Here is a 26,468-nt window from a genome sequence, read left to right on the forward strand (position 1 = left end):
CCGTGCCGCTACAATAGAATCCATTAGATCTGAAGTACTTGTTTGTTGATGAAAAGAAAACACTCAAGTTCCTTAATGTCTAAAAATTAACAACTTTCATTTTATTAAATCATGAACAAAAATAAAATGGATCGTTAGATCATGGAGTGGAGGAAACGGACATGATCATGGCAAGGGATTTAAACTCCACATGCATAGTGATCCCGTGATACTGTTACAATTCATTTGTTATATCTAACTTGATTTTGTCGAATTATTTACATAGAAAAATTAATTTTGTAAAATTAATTTCATACCTATCAAGTTTGTAAATGATTTTAAATTTGCATTAACCATCACGCTGTTGTTTGCCAATTAAAACAAATATAGGAATTTATACTATGTTTAATATAAACATGTTAATATAATAATCTTCTGACTCATGAAAACACCATTCTATTTTAATTATTCAGTAACTTTGTACTTTTAAGACTAGTACACTTCGGGATAAAGGGCAGTATTTAGCTTGCCACTGGCCCATCAACAAATCTCAGTAAAATCAGTTCTTAGTTCTCTCTACCGCTAAACAAAGATCTGAAGACATCCCATTAGGGGTCACGTCAGAACGACCTTTAGTCCGAACAATTAGAGTTATTGATTTATTGATATCACGATCATGGGGATACTAGGACATGCATCAACCAAGTCAGCGAATCTGACCACCTGACCCCGTTTAAAGTAGCCTCGTCCGAAAAGGACCCGCGAAGATCCAGGGTAGAATGTCTTCAGCAACCAATGCTTGCCATAAAACGCGAATATGCTTGTCGTAAGAAGCGACTAACGGGATCGGGTGGTCAGGCTCCCTGACTTGCTTGATGCATGTCATAGTATCCCAATTGCGTAGATCGATGCTCATGATGTCAATCACTGGATTGTCTTGTCCAGACTCGATTATTTACAGACCGCCGTCATATAGCTGGGATATTGCTGAGTGCGGCGTTAAATACAAACAAACAAAACAATATGTCCCGAAACGTAACGGTTAATGAAGACTTGTTCTAACCCGGAACCTCACGGGTTACGAAGCTGCAGTGCTTGTGGTGGATCCAGGGTATTGCTCATAACAGAATGGAGATATCAGACACTGTACAATGAAGGATGACTATGCATATGACGTATGGAAAATGGTATGAAAAAAAAAATTGAAAAAAACTTAACACTTGAGCCTTATTATAAAATCACCAACTTACATATTTAGAGGGAACTATGTTCTTCGGCATGGTGACTATTTCTGATCACGTGACCGTTTCCGCGAGGCAGTGAATGGAACGTTTGCCCGAAGAGCGGAAGGTCACTGGCTTGATCCCCTTACTTCATCGCGTGAAGGAGCGAGAAGTTACTTCATCGCGTGAAGGAGCAAGAAGTTACTTCATCGCGTGAAGGAGCGAGACGTTACTTCATCACGTGAAGGAGCGAGAAGTTACTTCATCACTTGAAGGAGCGAGAAGTTACTTCATCGCGTGAAGGAGCGAGAAGTTACTTCATCGCGTGAAGGAGCGAGACGTTACTTCATCACGTGAAGGAGCGAGAAGTTACTTCATCACGTGAAGGAGCGAGAAGTTACTTCATCGCGTGAAGGAGCAAGAAGTTACTTCATCGCATGAAGGAGCAAGAAGTTACTTCATCGCGTGAAGGAGCAAGAGGTTACTTCATCACGTGAAGGAGCAAGAGGTTACTTCATCACGTGAAGGTACAAGAAGTAGCAAAGAATAAAAGAAATTGCTGTTCATAAATAAGTATCATGTATTCATGTTCTCCCAACTTCTAAATGCCTCTCTAAGACTTAAAGCTGTATATTGGCGAACGTTTCCAAGTTAATGTTTATCATGACTGGGTACATTACACTGTATAATCGAGGATGGACCAAGAAATCATGTTATACTAGCTTCGTCAATTCGAATTATTAGACCCGTGAAGATCTGGGGTAGAATTCGTCTTCAGCAACCCATGCTTGCCGTAAAACGCGACTATGCTTCTCGTAAGAGGTGACTAGCGGGATCGGGTGGTCAGGCTCGCTTGACTTAGTTGAAACATGTCATCGTATCCCAATTTCGTGGATCGATGCTCATGATGTCAATCACTGGATTGTCTGGTCCAAGCTAAATTATTTATAGACCGCCGTCATATAGTTTGAATATTGCTGAGTAGTGCGTTAAAAAACAAACAACAAACACATAGAATTATTAATAAGCAACATGTGAATAAACATTTTCACACAGTGTGACCTTGACCTACAGTACGTGTCATCCAATCCTTTGTCACAAAGAATGTATATCAGGTATGAAGTCTCGAACAGCTCATATAAGCGCGTGTTTTGGGAAAATTTCGAGCAAACGTCCCTTTCTTATGCGTCTGAATAAGAGCGTTTGTTTGTGTTTTCAACGCCGCACTCATTCGTGTTTGGGTCAGAAAATCCAGCGAGCATTAATATACACACGTTGACATACGATAACATGCAACCATCCAAGTCATCAAGCTTGACCACCCGATCCATTTAAGAACCATTCTTACGTAATAAGCATAGGTTGCTGAGTTACCCACAATCCCTATGATGAATCTGAATAAGTAATGAGATTATGAAAGTGTAATCGACCTCGTCCATTCAGACATAACACGTTTACGTTTGCATGTTTTGAGCAAATGTATTTGTCGATTTGCGAGTGTTTTAGTGGTTGGCTTATGAACAATAAATAGAGTTGTTTCCCTTGAATCACTTCCTTCTCCTACTTTCCTGAACATGACAACCTGAAAACACAAGATTGTTTCCAGATTCTTGTTAGAATTGAGACGTAATTTCAACTCGCACGAACATGATTTCAATGCTAACTGTGTTTATTTGTCTGTCTTATTTAATTCCGACAAATAGCCACTTTGAAAAAGCGAGTTCGCCGCCGAAGTTGTTAGTGATTTCATTCGATGGATTCAGGTGGAATTATTTGGAGCGGACGGATACTCCGCACTTCGACGTTTTCTTGAAAAATGGAGCACACTCAAAGAATGGCCTCAAAAACGCATTCATTACCAAGACATTTCCAAACCATTACACTCTAGCTACGGGAATGTGGGAAGAAAGCCACGGCATCGTGGCCAATAAGATGTACGACCCAAAACTGAATGAAGTTTTCACTCTATCAAATATAGCTGATCAGACGAGTGCAAAGTGGTTTGATGATGGCGGCGAACCCGTGTGGGTGACGAACCAGCTACAGAACTCTCACCACAGAAGCGGCATTGTGATGTGGCCGGGGGGAGGTGCTCCTGTCAAGGGTGTCCATGCTGTCCACAACATCTTGTTTGATCCATCTGTCAAAAACAACACGAGGGTAGATACCATTTTGGATTGGTTCACAGCAACCTATCCTATCAACCTTGGTCTTCTTTATTTTGAGCAGCCAGATGAATTTGGTCACCAATTTGGACCAGATTCTAGTCAGGTGACAAGAATGATTGGAGGGTTGGACAATGTAGTCGGTTATCTGTTGAAGAGTATGAAAGAGAAGGGTTTGTTGGAAAAAACAAACATTATCATAACAAGTGATCATGGATTTTCAAGCACTCCACTTGAAAATGTTATTGATTTGGATAAATACATTGATCCATTGTCATACAAGATATTTGCAAGTAACCCAATTGGAAATATTTTGCCTAATGAAGGTGAGTAGAAGACTGTAGAACATCTCATTCAAAACAAGTTTATGAAACTGACTGAGTACAAGTATATTAGGGGAGGTCTAGTGGTTAAAGCATTGGCTTGTCATGCTGAAGACACGGGTTCGATTCCTGACATGGGTACAATGTGTGACACCCATTTCTGGCGTCCCCTGCCTTGATATTGCTGGAATATTGCTAAAAGCACTGTAAAACCATACTCACTCACTCACAAGTATATTAGATTTGACCTTGCACAGTAAAGAAACATATGTTTTGTTACACTTTTATCTGGCATGTTTATCCTCTTTTTTTTAATGCCTATATCTTGTGATACATTGCTACTCTAATCCATCATCTCTGCACGCCTCTGTGGTCTAGTGGTAGAGCGTCCGCCCGGAGAGCAGAAGGTTTGGGGTTCGATCCCCGGCTGCGTCATACCAAAAGACGTTAAAAGATGGTACTTGTTGTTACCCTGTCTGGTGCTTGGCATTAAGGGGCTAAAACAAGGACTGGTCGGCTCGGAGTCAGCATACTGTGTCTGAGTGGGGTATCCATGTTAAACTGCGTCATGGTATCTCAGTGTGCTAGCACTATAAATCGGCATCAGTTCGGACTAGTACAAGCAGCCACACACACACACGTGCATGCATGTCGCTATATAAGTGCAATAATCTTTGACGCGACGTTAAGCCCCATTTCACCTCACCTCACCATGCTCATCTCTGCCATCAACATCATATTTATTGCAAGCTATGTTAGCAAACTGCAACTGTCTGTTAATGAGGTATTAACGAGCCACTCTGACCTCAAATAAGACTTTTCCTTGGAGACAATTCATGCATTCAGACCTGCATCACACACAGCAAGATACCTACATCAATATCCACGGATCCCCTTTCATAGGAAGGAATTATGAGCATCATACTGAAAAGGACAGAGTGTTGACCGCTCTGAAGCATGGATAAATCCCTGGCACATGGAGGATAAATATGCAGATGGAAATAGGTTTCAATGTTTAGGATATTTTCTCAATCATAGTCAAATATTTCATAACAAATGTTTATCTAAATGTGTAGACTCATCCAAAATGAGGGGGCACGGGTTGCCCAGTCGTGTTAGGTGCCGCGATTTTCTGTGCAGAGTTTTGTCCCTTGGGCACGCCAGAAATCTATGATTGTGGGTTCAAATTCCGGTTCGCCCTGATTATGTTTCTAGGTTTGTCATCACCATAAAAGTGGCATAAAACCATACTCACTCACTCACTCACTTCTTGCTCCTTCATCAGGTGAAGGGGGCACATGTGGCCCAGTCGTCTAAGGCGCCGCGATTCGCTATGCAGAGTTATGTCCTTTGGGCACGCCTGAAACCTATGATTGTGGGTTCAAATCCCGGTTCGCCCCGATTATGTTTCTAGGTTTGTCATCACTATACCCATGCTCGTTGGTTTCACCAAAGTGGTAAACGTCTGAGACGTGCATCACTTTGGACTACGATATATATTGTGAAGTAACCCTGCATATTCGATTAGCAAATCAGCAACTTATTTTGAAATTATAAACGGGCATTCCGTCAACCTTGCCAAACTCCACGATGACAGTTACATCATGATCATTTGCCATCACACTTTCTTATGGAAGTATCGTGGTATTTTTGAGTCCTATAAAGCTCTCGAACCCACACTACACCAGTTTGCAGGGACTAGATGAATAGTGTTTTTAAATATTTAACTTAGATACCCACATGTGTAAAAACTAGTGGGTAACAGAAATTTGAATTCCCAGATAGAATTACTGATACCCAATGATTTTAAAATGCATGGGTAAAATACCCACAACACCAAAAGCTTATCTGGATCTCTGTACATCAACTACTGACTTGTTGTATTTGTGAATAAACATTCTTATTCATTGACATGGTTACCCTATGTTTGTAATACGAACATATTCGCCTCAGTGTATTCGTTTCAGCCCCAGATAATACATACTTTTATTCCTAATATATGATATACATGACGGGGGGGAAACAGATGATGAATCACCATGTATATATCACATCACATGATGGATAAGGTTTGCGAAATATTTATTTTATGCATAATAGGCCGAGATATATCACTACTGCGTTATCTTGTTTCACAGACACCACTGGCTTCAGTGTATTGGCTTCATGTATTTCATTTGTGCATTTTGTGTGTTTATCATGTTAATTTCTTTTTGCACTATCTCATATGTAACCAGCTGTTGTAAAGTTATTACCTGGAGAGATAAAATGTGCTGTTTTCTGTGGTGTGTAAGCTATCTTTTTCATAGACAGGATGGCCAAATACCTGGCACAGTAACGATTTATAATTGGCAATATCAAGTATGGTGCAATGGATGTAAATATTTATGTTTTCACTACTTATGTTCACTAGAAATTGGTGTTTGTGGTAACATTTATTAATGAAAATGTTTAAGGTAAAAACGGATATTTTTTACTTAGTGTGCGATTGTCATCAAAACTTGTATTGAGAAGTAAAAAAACGTGATGCATTGGTGTAATGTCCCACTACTTACAGTAATATGAAAGGATCGGGGGATTCTAAGCTTTTATTGAGTAGAATATGATAGTTTTGATACTGAAACACACTGCACTCAAAGTAAATCTCTGCTATGATATTGCCTGGGGGCACGGTGGGCACAGCTGAGGCATCAAAGTCTAGTGAGTGACACGCCAGAAACCTATGATCTTGGGTTCGAATCCAGGTTCGACCTGATTATGTTTCTAGGTTTGTCAACACCATACCCGTGCTCGTTGGTTTCACCAAAGTGGTAAACCTCTGAGACCTGCATCACTTTGGACTTTCCTCAAACAATAACCTGCACGCCACGATATAACTGGAATATTGTTCAAAGCAGCGTTGAAGTCACCATCTTCCCAAAGCAAGAGAGTTCACTGACCATGCTGACTATAAAAGTCCAGTTACCACCCTTGCCGAACTAGGCTGGTATTATGGAGTTACATTTTGGATGCACAAACGAGTCTATGCGTAGTCCAATCAAAATCGCACAACGAATCTAAATCCGGTTCGTAAACTGTCGTGCAGATTTTGGTCGATTGCCGGATTTGCAAAGCATGTGCAGCGCCGCCAACTTGTTGTCAACAGATATTTTCCCAATCTTTTTGTATTTTTAATCAAGATGCTCATGTGATTTGATGCACTTGCAATGTAAGACCCGTTGTATCACTGTATAGATTTTGGTTATCGATCAGATCGTCTTGACTAGGTGCCGTCGTTTTGTTTTAAACAAATGCAAGTCATACGAGAGGTGGAATCTGATTGGTCCATAGGAGAGGCTTAGAAGGGACATAACTTGTAATAGCCACTGATGGCGCTAGGATCGAGCCCAGGCATTCCAGCCTAGTTCGGCAAGGGTGGAAACTGGACTTTTAAAGTCAGTTAACTCTCTTGCCTCGGGGAGATGTGAAGTCACTCCATGTGATCATATTGCACTTGAACTAATGTAGTCTGTCTTACAGACCCTGATACATTTATATCAACTACAGCCCATGCAAGTCTATAATGTTTGGCAAGTCTAGATTACTGCAGTATCAGGAAATGAAGAGCGTCACTGGGCTCCCTTTTATTATATTTTTATTAAGATAACTGAACAACTGTTTTTTTCTGTATGATATGTTCATTTCAGAGACTATATGTTAGTCTAGAACTGATGTGTTGTAATAGTTTGAGTACTTCTCATTGCAGGCCTGCTGGAAGAGCTGTATGCAAATCTTACAGCAGGGTCCAAAGCTGAAGGGCACTTCAAAGTTTACAAGAAAGACGACATACCAGACAGATATCACTACAAGGACAATGACAGGATTATGCCTCTCCTCGTTGTGCCTGAAGACACTTACCAGCTTACTAGAAATGGCACAGTCGTACATGAATGTAAGTGGCCAGGTATCTGCTTGTTTCAGCACCAATCTCATTAAAATCAGATCTTAGTTCTCGCTACGGCTAAACAAAGATCTGAGGACATCCAATTACGGGTCACCTCAGACCGATCTTGCGCGAACTTTGACCGACCAATGGAATGACTAACAAGAAGTCGACAATAGCCAATCAGAAGGCAGCTTAATCGAGCATTATGGCACAAGTTTTAAACTGGCGACTACCTGTCGTTTGGAATACCCTGTGTGTTATTATTTGAGGTTGCACGGTCAAAAATCACATTCCAACTGTCAATTTCATGATCTGATAAGCAATGCTCTCATTGGTCAGATAAAAGGTCGATCTGACATGCCCCGCAATGGAATGTCCTCAGATCTTTGTTTAGCGGTAGCGAGAACTAAGATCTGATTTTAATGAGATTGGGTGGTTTGATAGACTGGTTAATTGGGGATGTGTTTGAGGATGTACAGTAATTACAAAAAGATAGTGGCAGGATAGCAGGTAATCTTATCTGTGATGATTTCTGAACAACATTGAATTTATCCTGTATCATTTTCAATAATTACACATATATGGTGGACTGGTACTTGCCTTAGCTTATAAAATATGGATTTTTGTATGTGAGACGATATCAGCAACATCTGTCACAGGTTGTAATAGGTTGTAATAGAGATGATTGATTGACATCGAATCACGTGTGATAATAAACTTTCTGTCTGCATACCATGCGCACAGATGCTGCACTTAAAACATAAATAGCCCATTCAGACACAGTATACTAGCCAACCATTCTTTTTTTTAGCCCCTTAATGCTGAGTGCCAGAGTGGGTAATAAAAAGTACCATCCTTTAACGTCTTTTGGTATGATGCTTCTGGTGATCGAACCGCTCTCGAGGCAGACGGTCTTCTACTAGGCCATGGAGGCGGTCAGCAGTCTGTGACAAATGCTTCTAGTCCAAAAGCCCAAGTGTAGTAAACCTTTTGGTCTAATAATCTCAATAGTCAGTGCTTCATGGGTTTGCTTTCACTATGTTGACCAACCCTTAGTCTATGAAAATATGTTATGTTGATAGAAACAAACAACTCCATTTAAATTGAAAAGGAGCCCAAGTGAGATTTGAGATTCAGTGAAAAATCTAGACTTGCTTCATTAAGGGCTATATCATTACAGTAACAGCTTGGAGGAAGAGAAAATAATATGGTTCAGGGCCAGACAATACACTTCTTTTCTTTGACCCTTGAAGATCTGGGGAGGAATAGGTCTTCAGCAACCCATGTTTAACGTAAAAGATGACTATGCTTGTCGTAAGAGGCGACTAACGGGATTGGGTGGTCAGACTTACTGACTTGGTTGATATATGTCATTGTATCCCAACTGCATGGATCATTGCTCATGATGTCAATCACTGGATTGTCTGGTCCAGACTCGATTATTTACAGACCACCATCATATAGCTGGAATATTGCTGAGTGCAGTCTTTTAAGGCAAGCATGGGTTGCTGAAGACCTATTCTACCCGGGATCTTCACGGGTCCGTCTCCTAGTGAGTTAATGTTGTGTAAACACTTCTTTTCACCTCATAATGGATGAGTGAATGAGTTGGGTTTAACACTACTTCAGTGTTCCTGTTTACCTGTTATTACCAGTTTTTTTACAGGTATATTAATGCTTGGACCGGTAATTCAGGTGAAGTACCTTATAAATCCTTGTTGTTGAAAAAGACATCGGTGATAAATACATTTTCAGAACGAAGTCAACTTGTCTGTTATCATCAGGGTTTCCCCTTGTCTATTTTTAGTGCAAGAATATAACATTTCGCTTTGCTTCGAGGTTAAATACATATTTGTTGCGACTTCATCTCCAAATATTGAAAAAAATAGAAGAGAAATTGTGGCTGAAGTTTGTGTGAATGATGTGTAGATCTAACTAAGTTACTTCAGAGATGGCATCATTGCACTGAACATGATAATTTTCATACCTTTTTTTATTTGTTGAAAGTTGGGACTGACAAAACTTAGGGGGGCCTGGTAATTTTTATAGTTGCCACTACGACAGGACTGGCAGTTTCATAAGCCAGCAGGAACACTGCACTTTGAACGATATAAAGCTATGTATGAGCAGTCATTGGTTTGAGCAGTCATTGGTTTGAGCAGTCACTGGTTTGAGCAGTCATTTGTTTGAGCAGTCATTTGTTTGAGCAGTCATTGGTTTGAGCAGTCACTGGTTTGAGCAGTCATTGGTTTGAGCAGTCATTGGTTTGAGCGGTCATTGGTTTGAGCAGTCATTTGTTTGAGCAGTCACTGGTTTGAGCAGTCATTGGTTTGAGCAGTCATTGGTTTGAGCAGTCATTTGTTTGAGCAGTCACTGGTTTGAGCAGTCACTGGTTTGAGCAGTCATTTGTTTGAGCAGTCACTGGTTTGAGCAGTCATTGGTTTGAGCAGTCATTTGTTTGAACAGTCATTGGTTTGAGCAGTCATTTGTTTGAGCACTCACTGATTTCTCTCTCTCGCTGGAACCAAGCCATGATTCACTGCTTACAAGATTGTGACTGCACTGCAAAGCGGCCACAGTGTTCTTTTGTAGCCATGGTTACATGGTTGTAAATTTTAGATTTGAAGTGATGATGATGACAGATGGTTTTCAGAACATGCTATGCATTTGCAGGATACGTTGACTATTGTTTGATCATGTTGAATATTAAGGGTGTGCTGTATTACCAGTATATTGGTAAATTGAGGTTCTTTCTTTCCACCATACGCCATCACAATATCAGATTTCATGCTCGGTATATTGGGTTATTTCAAATAGCAGTTTTTATTGTGTGTTTATTGTAAACAAAATTGTGTATTTATTGTAAACACTTGCCAAATACATCATGATACATGTACCTTCGAAATATTTCCGTAATTTCAAAATGCAAGTTCACATTCTGGAGTTCTTCTGTGCTAGTGGTGAAGCTCCACGTCATCACATGCATCCTTGTGTATTTACTGACTGAGTCAATATTTGAATTATACAATATATTGTGACACATGCACGGCCTTGTGCATTGTGAAATATTAGGATACACTTCAAACATTCAATACCCATCCCTATTGATTATCATGATGATCATGAAGACATGGCAGGGTTGTTGTATTTTAGTGACAGTGGCACGGTTAAAATTGCAATGGCACGATTAAAATATATAACCGACCAAGAATAAAAACGAATTCAAAACTGATAGACAACAGCTGTTCGATTGAGCTGAGGCTCACTTGTATTAGTAATATGTCAAGTGACTTTCATTGACTGGTGGGGGAGGATGAGGACACAGATTTATCTGAGATTCCAAACAACATAAATTCAATTCCCTTGTCAAGCAAATTGGGAAAATATTCCTATTTTGTTCAACATGCTGAAAATTAGGATTTCTTAAGTTTCTACTGTCCTAATTTCAGAGGTATTACAAAATAGTGTTTTGCCATAGTGTCCAATGCAATTTAGTGTTAAAGGCAATACCTCTTTATTTGTTGTTTAACCAGCTTTATCAGTAAAATACAAATCCTTTCGACCAAGCCATCATGTTAGTTATAAAAGTATTAACATGAAGTGAATAAATCAAATTATTCCCTTTGGGGAATTTCTTTTGGCTTCAGCTGCTGAATATCAACCTGTGAGCAGGTCTATATACATATCTGAAGGAACAGAATAGAATTCCCCTGACTAAACATGCTAAATCAAAATTTCATGATTGTAATGGTCATTTTCATGTATCGGGGCTCGATTTAGCGATATAAAACATGCACCACTGCAACCTATTATTGGTTGGTTGGTTGGTTTGTTGTTTAACGCCGCACTCAGCAATATTCCAGCTATATGACAGCGGTCTGTAAATAATCGAGTCTGGACCAGACAATCCAGTGATTGATATCATCGATTCACGCAATTCACGTGAATTACCGGTCCTCGTCTTGATTTACCTGTAAAAAAACTGGTAATAACAGGTATTACAGGAACACTGAAGTAGTGTTAAACCCAACAGACAGCGACAGAAGTGTTTACACAACAGTAACTCTCTAGGAGATGAACCCGTGAAGATCCCGGATAGAATAGGTCTTCAGCAACCCATGCTTGCCTTAAAAGACTGCACTCAGCAATATTCCAGCTATATGACGGCGGTATGTAAATAATCGAGTCTGGACCAGACAATTCAGTGATTGATATCATGAGCATCGATCCACGCAATTGGGACCGATGACATGTGTCTACCAAGTCAGCAAGCCTGACCACCTGATCCTGTTAGTTGCTTCTTACGACAAGCATAGTCGCCTTTTACGGCAAGCATGGGCTGCTGAAGACCTATTCTACCCCGGAATCTTCACGGGTCACAGCCTATTTTTGAAAAATGCAACCTAACATTTATGTCTACATGCACTAAGTGCATATTAAGACATTTCAAATTTGTGTCTGACTGACCCTTACTTGACCCCACACAAAATCAATCTTTGAACAAATTCAATACCTCTAAGTTTATTTACCATTCTACATCACTAGTCCCTGTAGTACATGTCATTTGTGAAACTTTTTCGGGACTGGCGTCGTCAAATTTGGTACCTCAACTTTATGTGCACTTGTTCCTATTACAGTTTTCAGCATTTATCTGTATGAAACTAGCAGCAGACTGTTTCAACTTTGATAATTTTATGGGACGAGGGAAGGGCTGGGACGGGTAACTTGGGTACTCAGGTCGGGTTAATCCTGAGTAGGACCCGGGTACCCACAGGACTACCCGGACCCGTGGTTAGTCCCGTGATATATTGTTTAATGAAAAAAATTATCTAAAACTCTAATGTTACCCTATAAGTCACTAATTCTCCCATTTCTTTGTGACAATGCACCCATTCCTTCTGAGTTTTATATATTTGAATAAAGATAAAACTTCATGCAGTAAACTTCAGTGTATGCATGACCAGATCGTTTTACACATGTATCTAGAAACATTGTGCCAGGGCTAAGGTCAAATTTTTCCGAATCGGACAGTTTTAACCTATCTCTAAATACCTACAGCGGGTACTCGGGTAGTACTCGAGTAATAGGGTGGTGGGTACCCCGGTAGTAAATTTGGACTCGTCCCAGCCGTAGACGAAGATGCAACCTGGTTTTGTTTGGTGCAAGTTACATCAAGTTCCTTAAATCCCGGCACATGCATGTAACTGATTCTGTTATCGCTGATGGTGTTATCACTGATGATGCAGTGTTTGTGCATGTTGAGTGTCGAGAGCCGCTGGCAACCTTGATGATAGGCATGTGACAAGAACCTGTAGAGCAGGAAGTAGAGAGGTATGACACACACAATCTGGGTTAATCAGATGTAAAAAAACAAATAAACATGTGACTCAGACTTTGTAAGCTATTTTCACATGGTTAACCCTCTTTATGCCATGGGACTGTATATGGTCACTGACTCTGTAACCCCTTCAGTGCCAAGAGACAAGGGCTGGGACAGGTAACTTGGGAACTTGGGTATTCGGGTTGGGCTGGTCCTGAGTAGGACAGGGGTACCCACAGAACTACCTAGACCCATGGTTAGTCATGTGATATAATGACAATAACACTAAAATTCCATTGTTGCACTACTCTAGCTGGAATACTGCTGAGTGCGGGGTTAAACAACAAACAAACAAACAAACAAACAAACAAACAAACAAACAAACAAACTTGCATATAGTGACCCTTGAAGGTCCGGGTAGAATAGGTCTTCAGCAATCCATGTTAGATGTAAAAGGTGACTATGCCTGTTGTAAGAGGCGACTAAAGGGCTCAGGTGGTCAGACTCGCTGACTTGGTTGATGCATGTCAATTGATTTGATCGATGTTCATTATGTCAGTCACTCGATTGTCCGGTCCAGACTTCATTATTTACTGACAGCTGTCATATCGCTGGAATATTTACTGAGTGCAGCGTTAAACATCAAAGGAGCCATGGTTAAGTTCTTCCTCTCTGTCCACAGTGGGGAACCATGGCTGGGACAACTCTCTCCAAGACATGCATCCATTCTTCCTGGCAATGGGGCCATCCTTCAAGCCTGGCGCCAGTGTGGACATCTTGAACAATGTCGATGTCTATCCCCTCATGTGTCACCTCCTGGGCCTTGAGCCGGCGCCAAATAATGGTAGCTTACAGAATTGTCTCCCCTTGTTAAAGACGGACGATGATCATGCTGATTATACTGTTACAACGTTTGGAACTTGTAAGTATATCATCACTCTGTTAACATGAGAAATAGTTGCCATGGTTACCACTAGGGCTGGCTATCGATATAGATTATAGAGATCGATAATCAGAGAAGTAACTTGAAGCAAATATGCAAGAACTATATATTTCATATATTTCACCCCACTGGTAAGCAGTGCCTCATTTAGGCATAGAATATTTTGTGGACATTTTTGAGATACAACAAAAACAGTTGCTTTCCGTCTTCGACAGTTAACATTATTGACAGTAACATGTCTGTAAACTTTATTTTATCACACAAGTGTATGAAAGTTATTATCAATTACAACAGTTTCATAGATAACAGATAATCACAAATATTTCTTCCCATTAACGATATTTCCGATTGTCAAGTGTATGAAAGTTATTATCAATTACAACAGTTTCATAGATAACAGATAATCACAAATATTTCTTCCCATTAACGATATTTCCGATTGTCAATCTTTTTAGCCAGCCCTAGTTACAACATATTATTTATGTTAATAAGCATGAACATTGTCTTTGGTTTTGACCAAATTTGGTTGAACTTATCAGCTGATTGTGATGTCAATTGCAGGTACCCACAGATTACATTATTATGAGTGCACACATTTCTGTCTGCTGTGGGAGACAATGGTAGACAGGAATAGGAATGGCAGACATTAATATTGGTGTAAATTGATGGAGAACTTATTCAGTGTTGGATTTTTGTTATCACAGTCCCCCAGTAGTCTCAGACTAAATCATGCACACTTTTGCACTTGCAATATATCATCAAGTCAGACAAAATTTGAAATTACAGCTAAATTATGCATCATATGCACTCATGGGCTAAATCAGGCACTAACAGCCTGAATAATGTACTTGCAGGCTAACTCATGCACTCACACATTTACTGTATATCAAGCACTCACATGCTTAGGGTATATCATGCACTCACACACTTAGGAAATATCATGCACTTACACACTTTGGGTATATCATGAACAAGCGCACTTAGGGTATATCATGCACTCGCACACTTAGGAAATATCATGCACTCACACTTTTAGGGTATATCATGCACTCACATGCTTAGGGTATATCATGCACTCACACACTTAGGAAATATCATGCACTCACACTTTTAGGGTATATCATGCACTCACATGCTTAGGGTATATCATGCACTCACACACTTAGGAAATATCATGCACTCACACTTTTAGGGTATATCATGCACTCACATGCTTAGGGTATATCATGCACTCACACACTTAGGAAATATCATGCACTTACACACTTTGGGTATATCATGAACAAGCGCACTTAGGGTATATCATGCACTCGCACACTTAGGAAATATCATGCACTCACACTTTTAGGGTATATCATGCACTCACATGCTTAGGGTATATCATGCACTCACACACTTAGGAAATATCATGCACTCACACTTTTAGGGTATATCATGCACTCACATGCTTAGGGTATATCATGCACTCACACACTTAGGAAATATCATGCACTTACACACTTTGGGTATATCATGAACAAGCGCACTTAGGGTATATCATGCACTCGCACACTTAGGAAATATCATGCACTCACACTTTTAGGGTATATCATGCACTCACATGCTTAGGGTATATCATGCACTCACACACTTAGGAAATATCATGCACTTACACACTTTGGGTATATCATGAACAAGCGCACTTAGGGTATATCATGCACTCGCACACTTAGGAAATATCATGCACTCACACTTTTAGGGTATATCATGCACTCACACACTTTGGGTATATCATGAACACGCGCACTTAGGGTATATCATGCACTCACACTTTTAGGGTATATCATGCACTCACACTTTTAGGGTATATCATGCACTCACACACTTTGGGTATATCATGAACACGCGCACTTAGGGTATATCATGCACTCACACTTTTAGGGTATATCATGCACTCACACACTTTGGGTATATCATGAACACGCGCACTTAGGGTATATCATGCACTCACTTTTAGGGTATATCATGCACTCACACACTTTGGGTATATCATGAACACGCGCACTTAGGGTATATCATGCACTCACACTTTTAGGGTATATCATGCACTCACACACTTTGGGTATATCATGAACACGCGCACTTAGGGTATATCATGCACTCACACACTTAGGGTATATCATGCACTCACTGGGTATATCATGAACTTTACAGGCTATATCATGCACTCACTGGGTATATCATGAACTTTACAGGCTATATCATGCTCTCACTGGGTATATCATGATCTTTACAGGCTATATCATGCACTCACTGGGTACATCATGAACTTTACAGGCTATATCATGCACTCACTGGCTATATCATGAACTTTACAGGCTATATCATGAACTTTACAGGCTATATCATGAACTTACAGGCTATATCATGAACTTTTTCACTCATGTCATACAGCCACAGGTCAGATGATAGAGGGAGTGTCCAAATCCTATGATGAGACAAGACTGGCAGGGATGTTCATGAAGTGCTTGAAATGCTTCTGTTCTCCCTGTCACATGGATCTGTTGATCAGCTGGCCTGTGTTTCAGATATCCTCATCCTCATCCTCATAGCGCTGATCGCGGGCGTCTTCATGGTGGCCGCCTGCCGTCAACACCGCTACCTCAAACGCAAACAAAAGCAGATGCTGCCCCTTACCAGCCTCCACGGGATGGTGCGGTACGCCACGCCCCCCAACGGCGCCAAGATCCCCCTGCTGTCCGACACGGATGAAGAAGATGAGGAAATGATCTTAGACTAGAGCCAGGAGGACAAGAACAGAATCCAGAGCCAGAGACAAGTATTATATGAAAGAGAGAAGGTGCAAGAGTGCATTGTCAGGATATCAAGGTACTGTCTACTAAAACAATGTGCAGTGAGGCATTGTTTAAAGTGGTCAGGACCTTTGTATCGTTATTGACTGTCCCATGTTATCTTTCTTACTTAGCTGAATGTTTAATTTGGCTTGACATGCACGTACAGGATTAATGTGTCTTAGTGTAATGGCTAGAGTACATTAATTGGGCGTTAATGAAATGGCTGCAGTACATTGATCTGGAAATTGATCTACTCAGCAATCATCAGACAATTTAGAGCCCCAGCTGTGCTTTAACATGTTTAAGAAGAAGAATTGGAGAGTGTGGTTGACTTTTGACTGTATTGATGAGATTGTGGGAAGAATAGGCAGATCGGGTTGACTGAGATTATGAGTATTGATTAATCATGAACACGTGAAAATAGAATAATGTTTTTTCTAGGGACCCCTTATTTTGTTTTAATACTAGGGCTGTGCCAAGGAGCCCTATACTTTCATGCTTCATTTCTTACATTGATTGGTGTTTCATAAGATCCCAAGTTTTGCTATAAGTATTTTGCTACAAATTTTAACAAGTTGATGTTGTCTTGATCGTGTTGATGGATTACGGTGGATGTTTGAAAAATGACATGAATGTGAAAGGGTCAACAAGGTGGGTTTTTTTCATTCTTGATATATCCTCATTCATTCAGTAGACTTGATTTTTTAATGTCTCTTTGAAAAATGATTTGGAAAATGTGAAAGAACCGGCATAAACCAGTAATGGCATGCTGGATAGACAATGGGGTTGTAACACTTGACGTCACCGCCAATGGCTGCAAGATTCTAAAAAAGCTATTTTGAGAATGGATTTGAATGCTTTCTTGTAATTCCCGAAAATGTCATGTGAAGAGTCATTTTTTCTAACTTCAGGGGGGCACGGGTGGCCCAGTCGTCTAAGGCGCCGCGATTCGCTGTGCAGAGTTGCGTCCCTTGGGCACGCCAGAAACCTATGATTGTGGGTTCGAATCCCGGTTCGCCCCGATTATGTTTCTAGGTTTGTCAGCACCATACCCGTGCTCGTGGGTTTCACCGAAGTGGTAAACGTCTGAGACCTGCATCACTTCGGGCTTTCCTCCCACATTAAGCTGACACGCCGTGATATAACTGGAATACTGTTAAAAGCGGCGTTAAACCCAACTCACTCACTCACTCACTCTAACTTCAGGGTTTATTTTAGTGGCCTGATAAACCAACGGAATAGATATATATGGCCTCATATATGTTGGGTGTGACAATTTTTAAATACTACTGGTATATGAGTATAATGTTCACAGACACCTTCCCTGAGTAAGTAGGGTTTTACGCCGCTTTTAGCAATATTCCAGTAATGTCACGGCAGGGGACACCAGATATGGGCTTCACACATTGTACCCATGTCGGAATCGAACCCGGGTCTTCGGCATGACGAGCGAACGCTTTAACCACTCGGCTTCCCACCTTCCATGAAACACAGACAATGATAATGGAGGCCCTGCTGTTGATGTCAGTGTTACGACTGACAGACTTTTAGAGTCCAAACTGTGTGAGTCCATGAATACCAATGGCACCTTGTAAGAATCATTTTTGGGTTTTTTCCTTTATTAAACAATGTTTAAGAGTTGATACCACTAAATCTGCGTCACTCGTGACTCAGTTTCTGCCCATTGATTTCCCCATATTCTCTTTGGAAAGGTTTGCGGGGTACCCATTGACTACAGGGATGTTTGTTTTGGGGGAACTTTAGTGTATGCGGAATTATGTTTACATCACGTTCATGTTTCTTTCAGATTGTTATGGATTTTGTGATATGCACGTTTAGGTGGTGAGATGTTCGGGGTTTTTTCCAGTCTTGATGACACAATGTTGCTTTTGTATGTCAATGTGCCCATGTGTTTGGGTCGTGGTTTTCTTTCAGGATGTATAAAACATTCCATGTTTGTATTCAGGGCTTACAGTTCTTTATTACCCCAGGGGAAAAACATATCGGTGCACATATTTCTGATATTTACAGAGTGTGCACATATCACATTTCAGTTATTCTAGGCATTTGATTGGCTGATTGTGAACCCTGACCTTTACATATTTCACAAGAACACTGTTTGAATGAATGATTTAATTTGTTATTTCGTTATCAAATTCTGAAGCAGAAAAACAATACTATGTGTTAATATATTTGAAATATGCCTATGCTGCGGAGTATCTTTTATGTTGGACATGTGCCAGTTAAAACACATACAAATCACATATCACAAGACTGCAAACATCTTCCCAAAGCAAGGGAGTTAACTGACTATAAAAGTCCAGTTCCCACCCTTGCCGAACTAGGCTGGATATATGGAGTTACATTTTGGCTGGACTAACGAGTCTATGCATAGTCCAATCTAAATCCAGAATCGAAATAGACATTTGGAGCATGTGTACCAACATTTCGGCGTCAAAAGATATTTTCCAAACCTTTTCATGTTCATAATAAGGTGCTGGCGCGATTTGATGCACTTCTCGAAGTAGGACCCATTTGATCACAATATAGATCTGGATTATTGATCAGATCTTCTTGACTGGGCCCTGCCATTTTGTTTGAAGCAAATGTAAGTGATGTGAGAGGTGGAATCTGATAGGTCAACAGGAGGGACATAGAAGGGACATAACTCATAACAGCAACAGGTGGTGCTACGATCGAGGCCAGAAATTCTAGCCTAGTTCGGCAAGGGTGGAAACTGGACTTTTGTGGTCAGTTAACTCCCTTGCCTCAGAAACATGGACTGCAAAGGGCATATCAGTTCATTCCGTTCCCTTTCAAATTAAGTTCAAATATTCAATTTTGCAATATGATTTTTCAGCAAGCTACAAGACCAATTGAAAAACATTTTATCACAATGAACAGCTGGGGATATATAAACAGTTCAATAGAGTTTATGTTCTATGTATTAAACATGTTAAATTTGGATATGAAGTGATAAAGATATTTAATAACTGTTTCATTTATTTCATTGTATTTGAAAATGAAATACATATGTTATCATGCTCAAATATAATATATACGATATATGGTATATGATATAGATTAATAAATAAGCTTGTGCTTGGAGAGGAAATGTCATACAATATGTTTATGATTAATTTCATATTTTTTTCAGTTATCTTTTAAAGCCTTATGTTACATGTATATTATATGTTTGTTCCACATTTGATGTGATATGTGATGGTGTAGTTTACATTCCATCACAACTTTGAGCACATTGCCATATTTGTGTTGGAGCTATTCCGTTTATTTGTCCCTTCTGTTGCTCAAGTGTGATCTATGCGCAAATAACACTACAGTATCATCATTTTATGGTCACTGTTTGGAGTGACTATGTAATTCAAACCCTGGTACCGTATTCACTGTATTAAGCGCCCTCCTCCAGTAAGTGCTCCCTGACCAACTTCTGGACCAGTTTGTAAGTAACCTTTTTTAGCAGCCATGATTTACATGATGATCTCTATTTTCGAGGGATGACTACACTTACATTTGGATGACCTCAGAAATCTTATGTCTCCTATCTGTGAAATTAAGAACTGTTTATAAGTACCGTATTTCTCGCAATAAGCGCCCTGTTCTTATTAGCGCCCCTGGCGATATTTGCTAATATGTTGGCTAGTGAGCAATTCCATTTAGCCCCCCTTCTGATTGATCAGTGTACACAAGACTCCTTTATTCGTTTATAATACACACTTGTGTGTTATTTACACCCTTAATTATGGGCTATTAAATCCTGGGAAAATATATATGTCGGATATAAACATTTCAGTCTGTCAGCATAAACCACGAAATTTACGATCTTTCAGCTCTGTTTTTTTCCCATCATAATAATATTCTAATAAGAGCCCCCTAGTTCTAATTTTGAGAGCACCCTGCATGCTTATTACGTCGAATACGGTACTATGGGTAATCATTAACGGATTGATGGAGCCACATCGTAACATTTAAGTTAGCAGACAATTAAAATGAGTTTTTACAACTTGCCAGTATTACAGCTATACTGAAAAGCTTACTGGCTGGGTAAAGTTGAAATGCTCTTGTAATGTTGAAACAATGGGGAAATTGGAAAAAATGTAATTGCCCGCAGGAATTTGTACTAGCCCTGGGCTAGCAGGCCAGTGTTAATTTGTAACCCTCCTTGCTTACCGCCTCCCTGGTCTAGAGCATCTGCCCAGGGTGCAAGAGGTTGCTGGTTTACCGGTCACGTCATGTAAAATGTGTTAAAAGATGGTACTTGTTGTTACCCTGCCTTTTGCTTGGTATTCAAGTGATATATTAAGGACTGGTCGGCTTAGAGTCAGTACACTGTGTCAGTACACTGAGTGAGATGTCAATGTTGACCTGCGGCATGGTATCTCAGTGGACTCATATTTCACAACTGCAAATTGTCTGGGCCTGGTGGCCTTTTCATTTGTGTTAATTGTACAAACACATTTCTGTACAATAAACTATGTTTATAATGAATTTTTTTTATAACAAACGGACCGAAATAACAAACTTATTTTTTAGTCCCAGTCATTTGCTGAATATATGCTGTTTATATGCTTATGATGAACTAGTGGTCCCTTTGAGTTTTGTTAGATCTGTAGTTTACTGTATATTGATGTCAACATACAGCTTGCCATTCTCTGTTGTGTATAGTCAGAGAATCTGGTATTGAGTTTAACAACCCGTGAAGATCTGGGATACAACAGGACTTCAGCAACCCAAGAGGCGACTAATGGGATCGAGTGGTCAGGCTTTCTGACTTGGTTGATGCATGTTATCATATCTCAATTGAGTGGATCTATACACATGATGTCAATCACTAGATTGTCTGTTCCAGATTCGATAATTTACAGACCACCCTCATATACATAGCTGGAATATTGCTGTGTGCGGCCTTAAACAACAAACAAACAAATCGAGTTGAACTTGTTTAGAAACAAGATTATCAGGTAGCTGTAATTACTTATTCATTATGTTATGTGATAGTATCATGCTGTATGGAGTTTATAAATTGTAGGGGCAGTCATCTCCTGTGCAGTCACATGCATGTTATAGTAATCACACAATTAGCTTGGAGGATGTAGCTATACTGAGTCAGCCTCTAACCTCAGTGAAGTGTTCTTGAAATGTTTAATGCATGTTATTAAGTTATTATCAGCTCAGTTAAATAAAAAGCATTCCAGCCTTATTCCAGATACAAGGCCCCCTTTAAGATACCAGTTGTGAAAAACTTTACTTTATGATGTCAGTATACCCGTATGCCATGTTGTTATAGGTTATTGTATAGGTTCAGAGCATGTTCCTTCCAATGTAGTATCGGATCCTGGAGGGGATGCAGGGAGTACATCCTCATTTATACAGGGTATTGGATTATATCTACATTCTAGGATACTAAATACCCTGGATCCATTCAACCCAATATTCATCTGAATCACTTACTTGCACATACCCTTGAAGATCCAGGGTAGAATAGGTTTTCGGCAACCCTTGTTTAACGTAATAGGCGACTGTGCTTGTTGTAAGAGGCGACTAACTGGATCAGGTGGTCAGACTAGCTGACTTGGTTGATGCATCGTATCCCAATTGCGTGGATCGATGCTCATGATGTCAGTCACTGGATTGGCTGGTCCAGACTTGATAATTTACAGCCTGCTGTCGTATAGCTGGAATATTGCTGAGTGGGGCGTTACACAACAAATGAAACAAATTCAAACCTTGCACATAGTGCTTCCATATCATCAGCTTTATGTGATGGGGTTGCTATTTTTAGCATCATATAATTGAAATTGTCTCAAATTAACAAATGAAGCTTTGGTGAGGAATGCTTCTTGGGTATTTATTATCATGGAAGGATGCTGTTGTATGAGCCCTTGTCAGCCCTCATGGTTTGGAAAGTGTGCATCTTCCACTTATACCGAATCCTGGAGGGGTAACAGGGGCCCTGCCGTCTAAGGTGCCATAATTCGCTGTGCTGAGTTGCGTCCCTTAGGCGTTCCAGAATCCTATGTTTTGGGTTCGAATCCTGCTTCGCTCCGATTATTTTGTCAGCACCATAGCCATGCTCATGGGTTTCACCACAGGGGTAAATGCCTGCATCACTTCAGGCCCCCATGGCTACAACTGTCGTAACTCCTGGTTTTTAACATAGACTTACAATAGTCTTAGCTACGATTGCTTTGTGAAAAGGGACTGTGACTTTCTTCCTGCATCAGGCTGGTGTAGCTGAACTCCTGTACCCTGGTGGCGTTCAGCTCAATGCTCCCACCCACTCAAAGTCCTGCTCTGACTCTGCAGTGTTGTATGTTCTTGGACAGAGTAGAAGGCAGCAAATAATGGCGTTATATATCCATATGCATGAGTGAGTGAGTAGGTTTTACGCCGCTTTTAGCAATATACCAGCAATATCACGGCGGGGGACACCAGAAATGGGCTTCACACTTTGTACCCATGTCGGGAATCGAACCCGGGGCTTTGGCGTGACGAGCGAACGCTTTAACCACTAGGCTACCCAACCGCCCCCCCCCCACCCCCCCCCATATGCATGAACTTGATGAAGTTTAAACTGCTGAAATGACCACAGTTAATACTGTGGATTCAAATTCTCAGGATTTGTGGTGTGACTAAAGCTCTGTGACAGATTCAAATTGGATGTTGACAATGAATTCAAAGATGTTTGTTTTTAGAATAGTCATATTGCCATGTAAAAATATGTTGATACTAAAATTTTAATTTTGAGATGGAGCAGTTATCTGCAATTCTTCAATGCAAGTGTTCTTCTAGTTTTTTTCCTTCAGTTTATCATGGCATGTTATGCATAGGGTAGCGCCCTCATCAAGGGTGATGCAGCCTTTCCCGACTCGAGATGTCTGCCGAGAGCATTAGATCCATATCACCTACAGAAGTGGCACTTACTGACTGCCACCGCGTGGGCAACGACTGCAGTGTCCTTCACACGAGGCAAAAGTTCCATCCCTTCTCATGTGAATCGATGTCTGCCGAGAGCATCAGGTCCATATCACCTACAGAAGTGGCACTTACTGACTGCCACCGCGTGGGCAACGACTGCAATGTCCTTTACACAATGAGGCAAAAGTTCCCTCCCCTCTCGTGTGAATCAATTCATCCTACCATGCACAGGGTCATTATGATGAATAACAACCTGCCAAACAATGGACATAATGTACACTAGTGGCTCAGTGTACAGCTCTAACTTCTCAAGGTCACTACATGGTATGTGGTATGCATGTCATGAGGTCGTGAGAAAGGGTATGCTTTGCACAAGTAGAAATTTCTTATATTTGACAGTTTGCGTATGTGTTATTGTTGTGGTGTGTGTGCTGAGTTGTTTCCCCTGAAGAAGGTGAGTGCTGAGAGTAGTTTCCCCTGATGAGAGTGAGTGTTGACAGTTGTTTCCCCTGATGAGGGATCATAAGCATGTTGACATTGCTGTGATTGTGTAGGGAAAGTCTAACATGTCATATTCATTTTGATGCAATAGAAAGCATCAGGAGAAACGGATGCTATCATTTCCATGTCAACATTTCATTGGCATCTAATTTGCGTTTGGTCAAGATTTGATTATTTTCAGCAGGAATATTGCTGGCTGCAGTATTAAAACAAAACTGGATCACTGATTAGTAATGTAAATGTGTAATTAGAAATCACTTGTTTGACATATATATGTATTGCAAATGTTGCTTTAATGTCAAAAGAAGCAGACCTGTTTACACCGATACCATACCTCTGCCAGATAATCTGATTACACCTCCATAGAGGTGTCTAATCTAAAATAAGGATGCATTTGCTCTGCAGCCAAGATGTCAACTGTTTCAAAATGTTTCAGCTTTATTTCTTTACCATCTATATAACATATAAAAATAGCCACAATAATTTAATAGCAATCTTTTATGTTTTTGGCTTCATGAAAAAATTGTTTTCGAAATCAGATATGTTTGTTTGAATGCTTTGCTCCTCAAATCTTCATACAGAGAGGTATCATATGAGAGTAAAAGATCTGATTTTAGTCAAATTGATGGGGCTTCATCATTCACCCACTAACACAGAATATGATCACTCTTCATTCCTATGAATAAAGGGACACTAAACGGAAATAACTGTTCAGAATATTATGGGTCATGTTTATTTTTATTGATGAAGAAATGTAAAGATAGATGCTTTGCATTAGAATATACCTTTATACTTTGTAACAATGTCCTGGCTGATTCACAGTATGACTGCATTGATGGTGATGTGACAGATGGGTGTCCAAGGTACCATGCAGAGTTGTGTCTATTGGGCGTGCCAGAGATCTGTGATCATGGCTTAGAATCCAGGTTGCCCAATTATGTTTCTAGGTTTCTTGGCACTATGCCCTCGTGGGTTTCAATGAAGTGATAACCTGAATCATGTCAGGCTTTCATCCCACATTAAGCACACACACTAAAATGTAATTCATAGTTTCTTTAATAATTTGTATTTTAAATGGCAGATTTGTACTTTTGTTTCATAAATGTTTGCTTTGGATTTGTATTTCCTTATCCTGTTTAGACCCTTAAATGTCATGCTTGAGACCTGATGTGTCATACATGGAGCCGATGTGTCATGCTTAGAGCCTGATGTGTCATGCTTAGAGCCTGATTTGTCATGCTTGAGGCCTGATGTGTCATACTTGGAGCCGATGTGTCATGCTTGAGGCCTGAGGCCTGATGTGTCATGCTTAGAGCCTGATCTTGATTTGACATAGATATTGATTTGCCAGGTGCAACTCTGGACTTGCAATATCAGATGTAGGACTGCAAGACCTGTTCTGTGTTTGTGCCATGCATGTCATGTCATCAGCTATGTTGTGCTCTACATGTCAAGGACGATAAAAATGAATACTCAATTTGTACATGTTGTTTACTAACTGCAGTAGCAGGCTCTAGAAACTACAAGGGTTGATTAAGAAGTTTAAACCTCAGACAGAAGGAATTGTACAAATGTCAAATCGTCTTGTGTGTGTGGACATTACATCATGCCGCAGAAGATGTTCCACAAACAACTTGGGTCAATAGAGCAATGTGTTTCACTGTGACAAGTCCGTGAAGTAAGCAAGGGACTGTGACCTTTGTAAAATGCTGTGATCATAGGTTTGTAAGTGTTTGACTGCTTTCAAGCAGGCATGCTGACAGCTCGTGTTAAACAGAGATCAGATAATGACTCATTTTGACAATGAGTATGATAAGTGAAATTAGTAATCCACTGCCATAGACAGTCGATGAAGTTTTCATTATCACTGTTCATGTGATCACAGTTGCCAAAGAGAGGCTGAGGATAAATGATGAAATCTTTCAATTCCTTTGCTATTTTTGAATGAAGATATATTCAGGTCATCAAGATGTAATTACAATTATTTCCACATCATGATGTTGATCATCCCAGGATTCCTGGTGTGAAAGTCAGGAAAGTCAGTTCCTTGGCAGAGGTGAAAGTCAGTTCCATGGCAGAGGTGAAAGTCATCTTACCTGTTCACCAAAGTGGTGAATGTCTGAGAACAGCATACCATTCCACATTTACTTGATATAACTGAAATACTCCTCATTCACTCACTCACTCACTTTGCCAGATTCAGATTGATCAGCTTACATGCCAGGAATCCTGTTATTTAGACTTTGCCATGTACACTTTATTACATGGTCACTCTTGTTGTATATATGATGTTATTCCACTGTATGTATGTATAGAATA

General features: G+C 40.2%; 1 protein-coding gene across 1 annotated transcript; it reads left to right on the plus strand.

The window, feature by feature from the left end:
- Positions 1-2,772: 2,772 nt before the first annotated feature.
- Positions 2,773-26,468, plus strand: LOC139473584 (ectonucleotide pyrophosphatase/phosphodiesterase family member 5-like). Its single transcript, XM_071256240.1, has 4 exons — positions 2,773-3,693; positions 7,436-7,621; positions 13,618-13,857; positions 16,446-26,468. Exons 1-4 carry the CDS (start codon positions 2,850-2,852, stop codon positions 16,655-16,657), a joined length of 1,482 nt encoding a protein of 493 aa, XP_071112341.1. The 5' UTR covers positions 2,773-2,849; the 3' UTR covers positions 16,658-26,468.

The sequence above is a fragment of the Haliotis cracherodii genome, unplaced genomic scaffold (genome assembly GCF_022045235.1).
Source record: "Haliotis cracherodii isolate W230 unplaced genomic scaffold, xgHalCrac1.p SCAF_3, whole genome shotgun sequence".
NCBI classification, from domain to species: Eukaryota; Metazoa; Mollusca; class Gastropoda; order Lepetellida; family Haliotidae; genus Haliotis; species Haliotis cracherodii.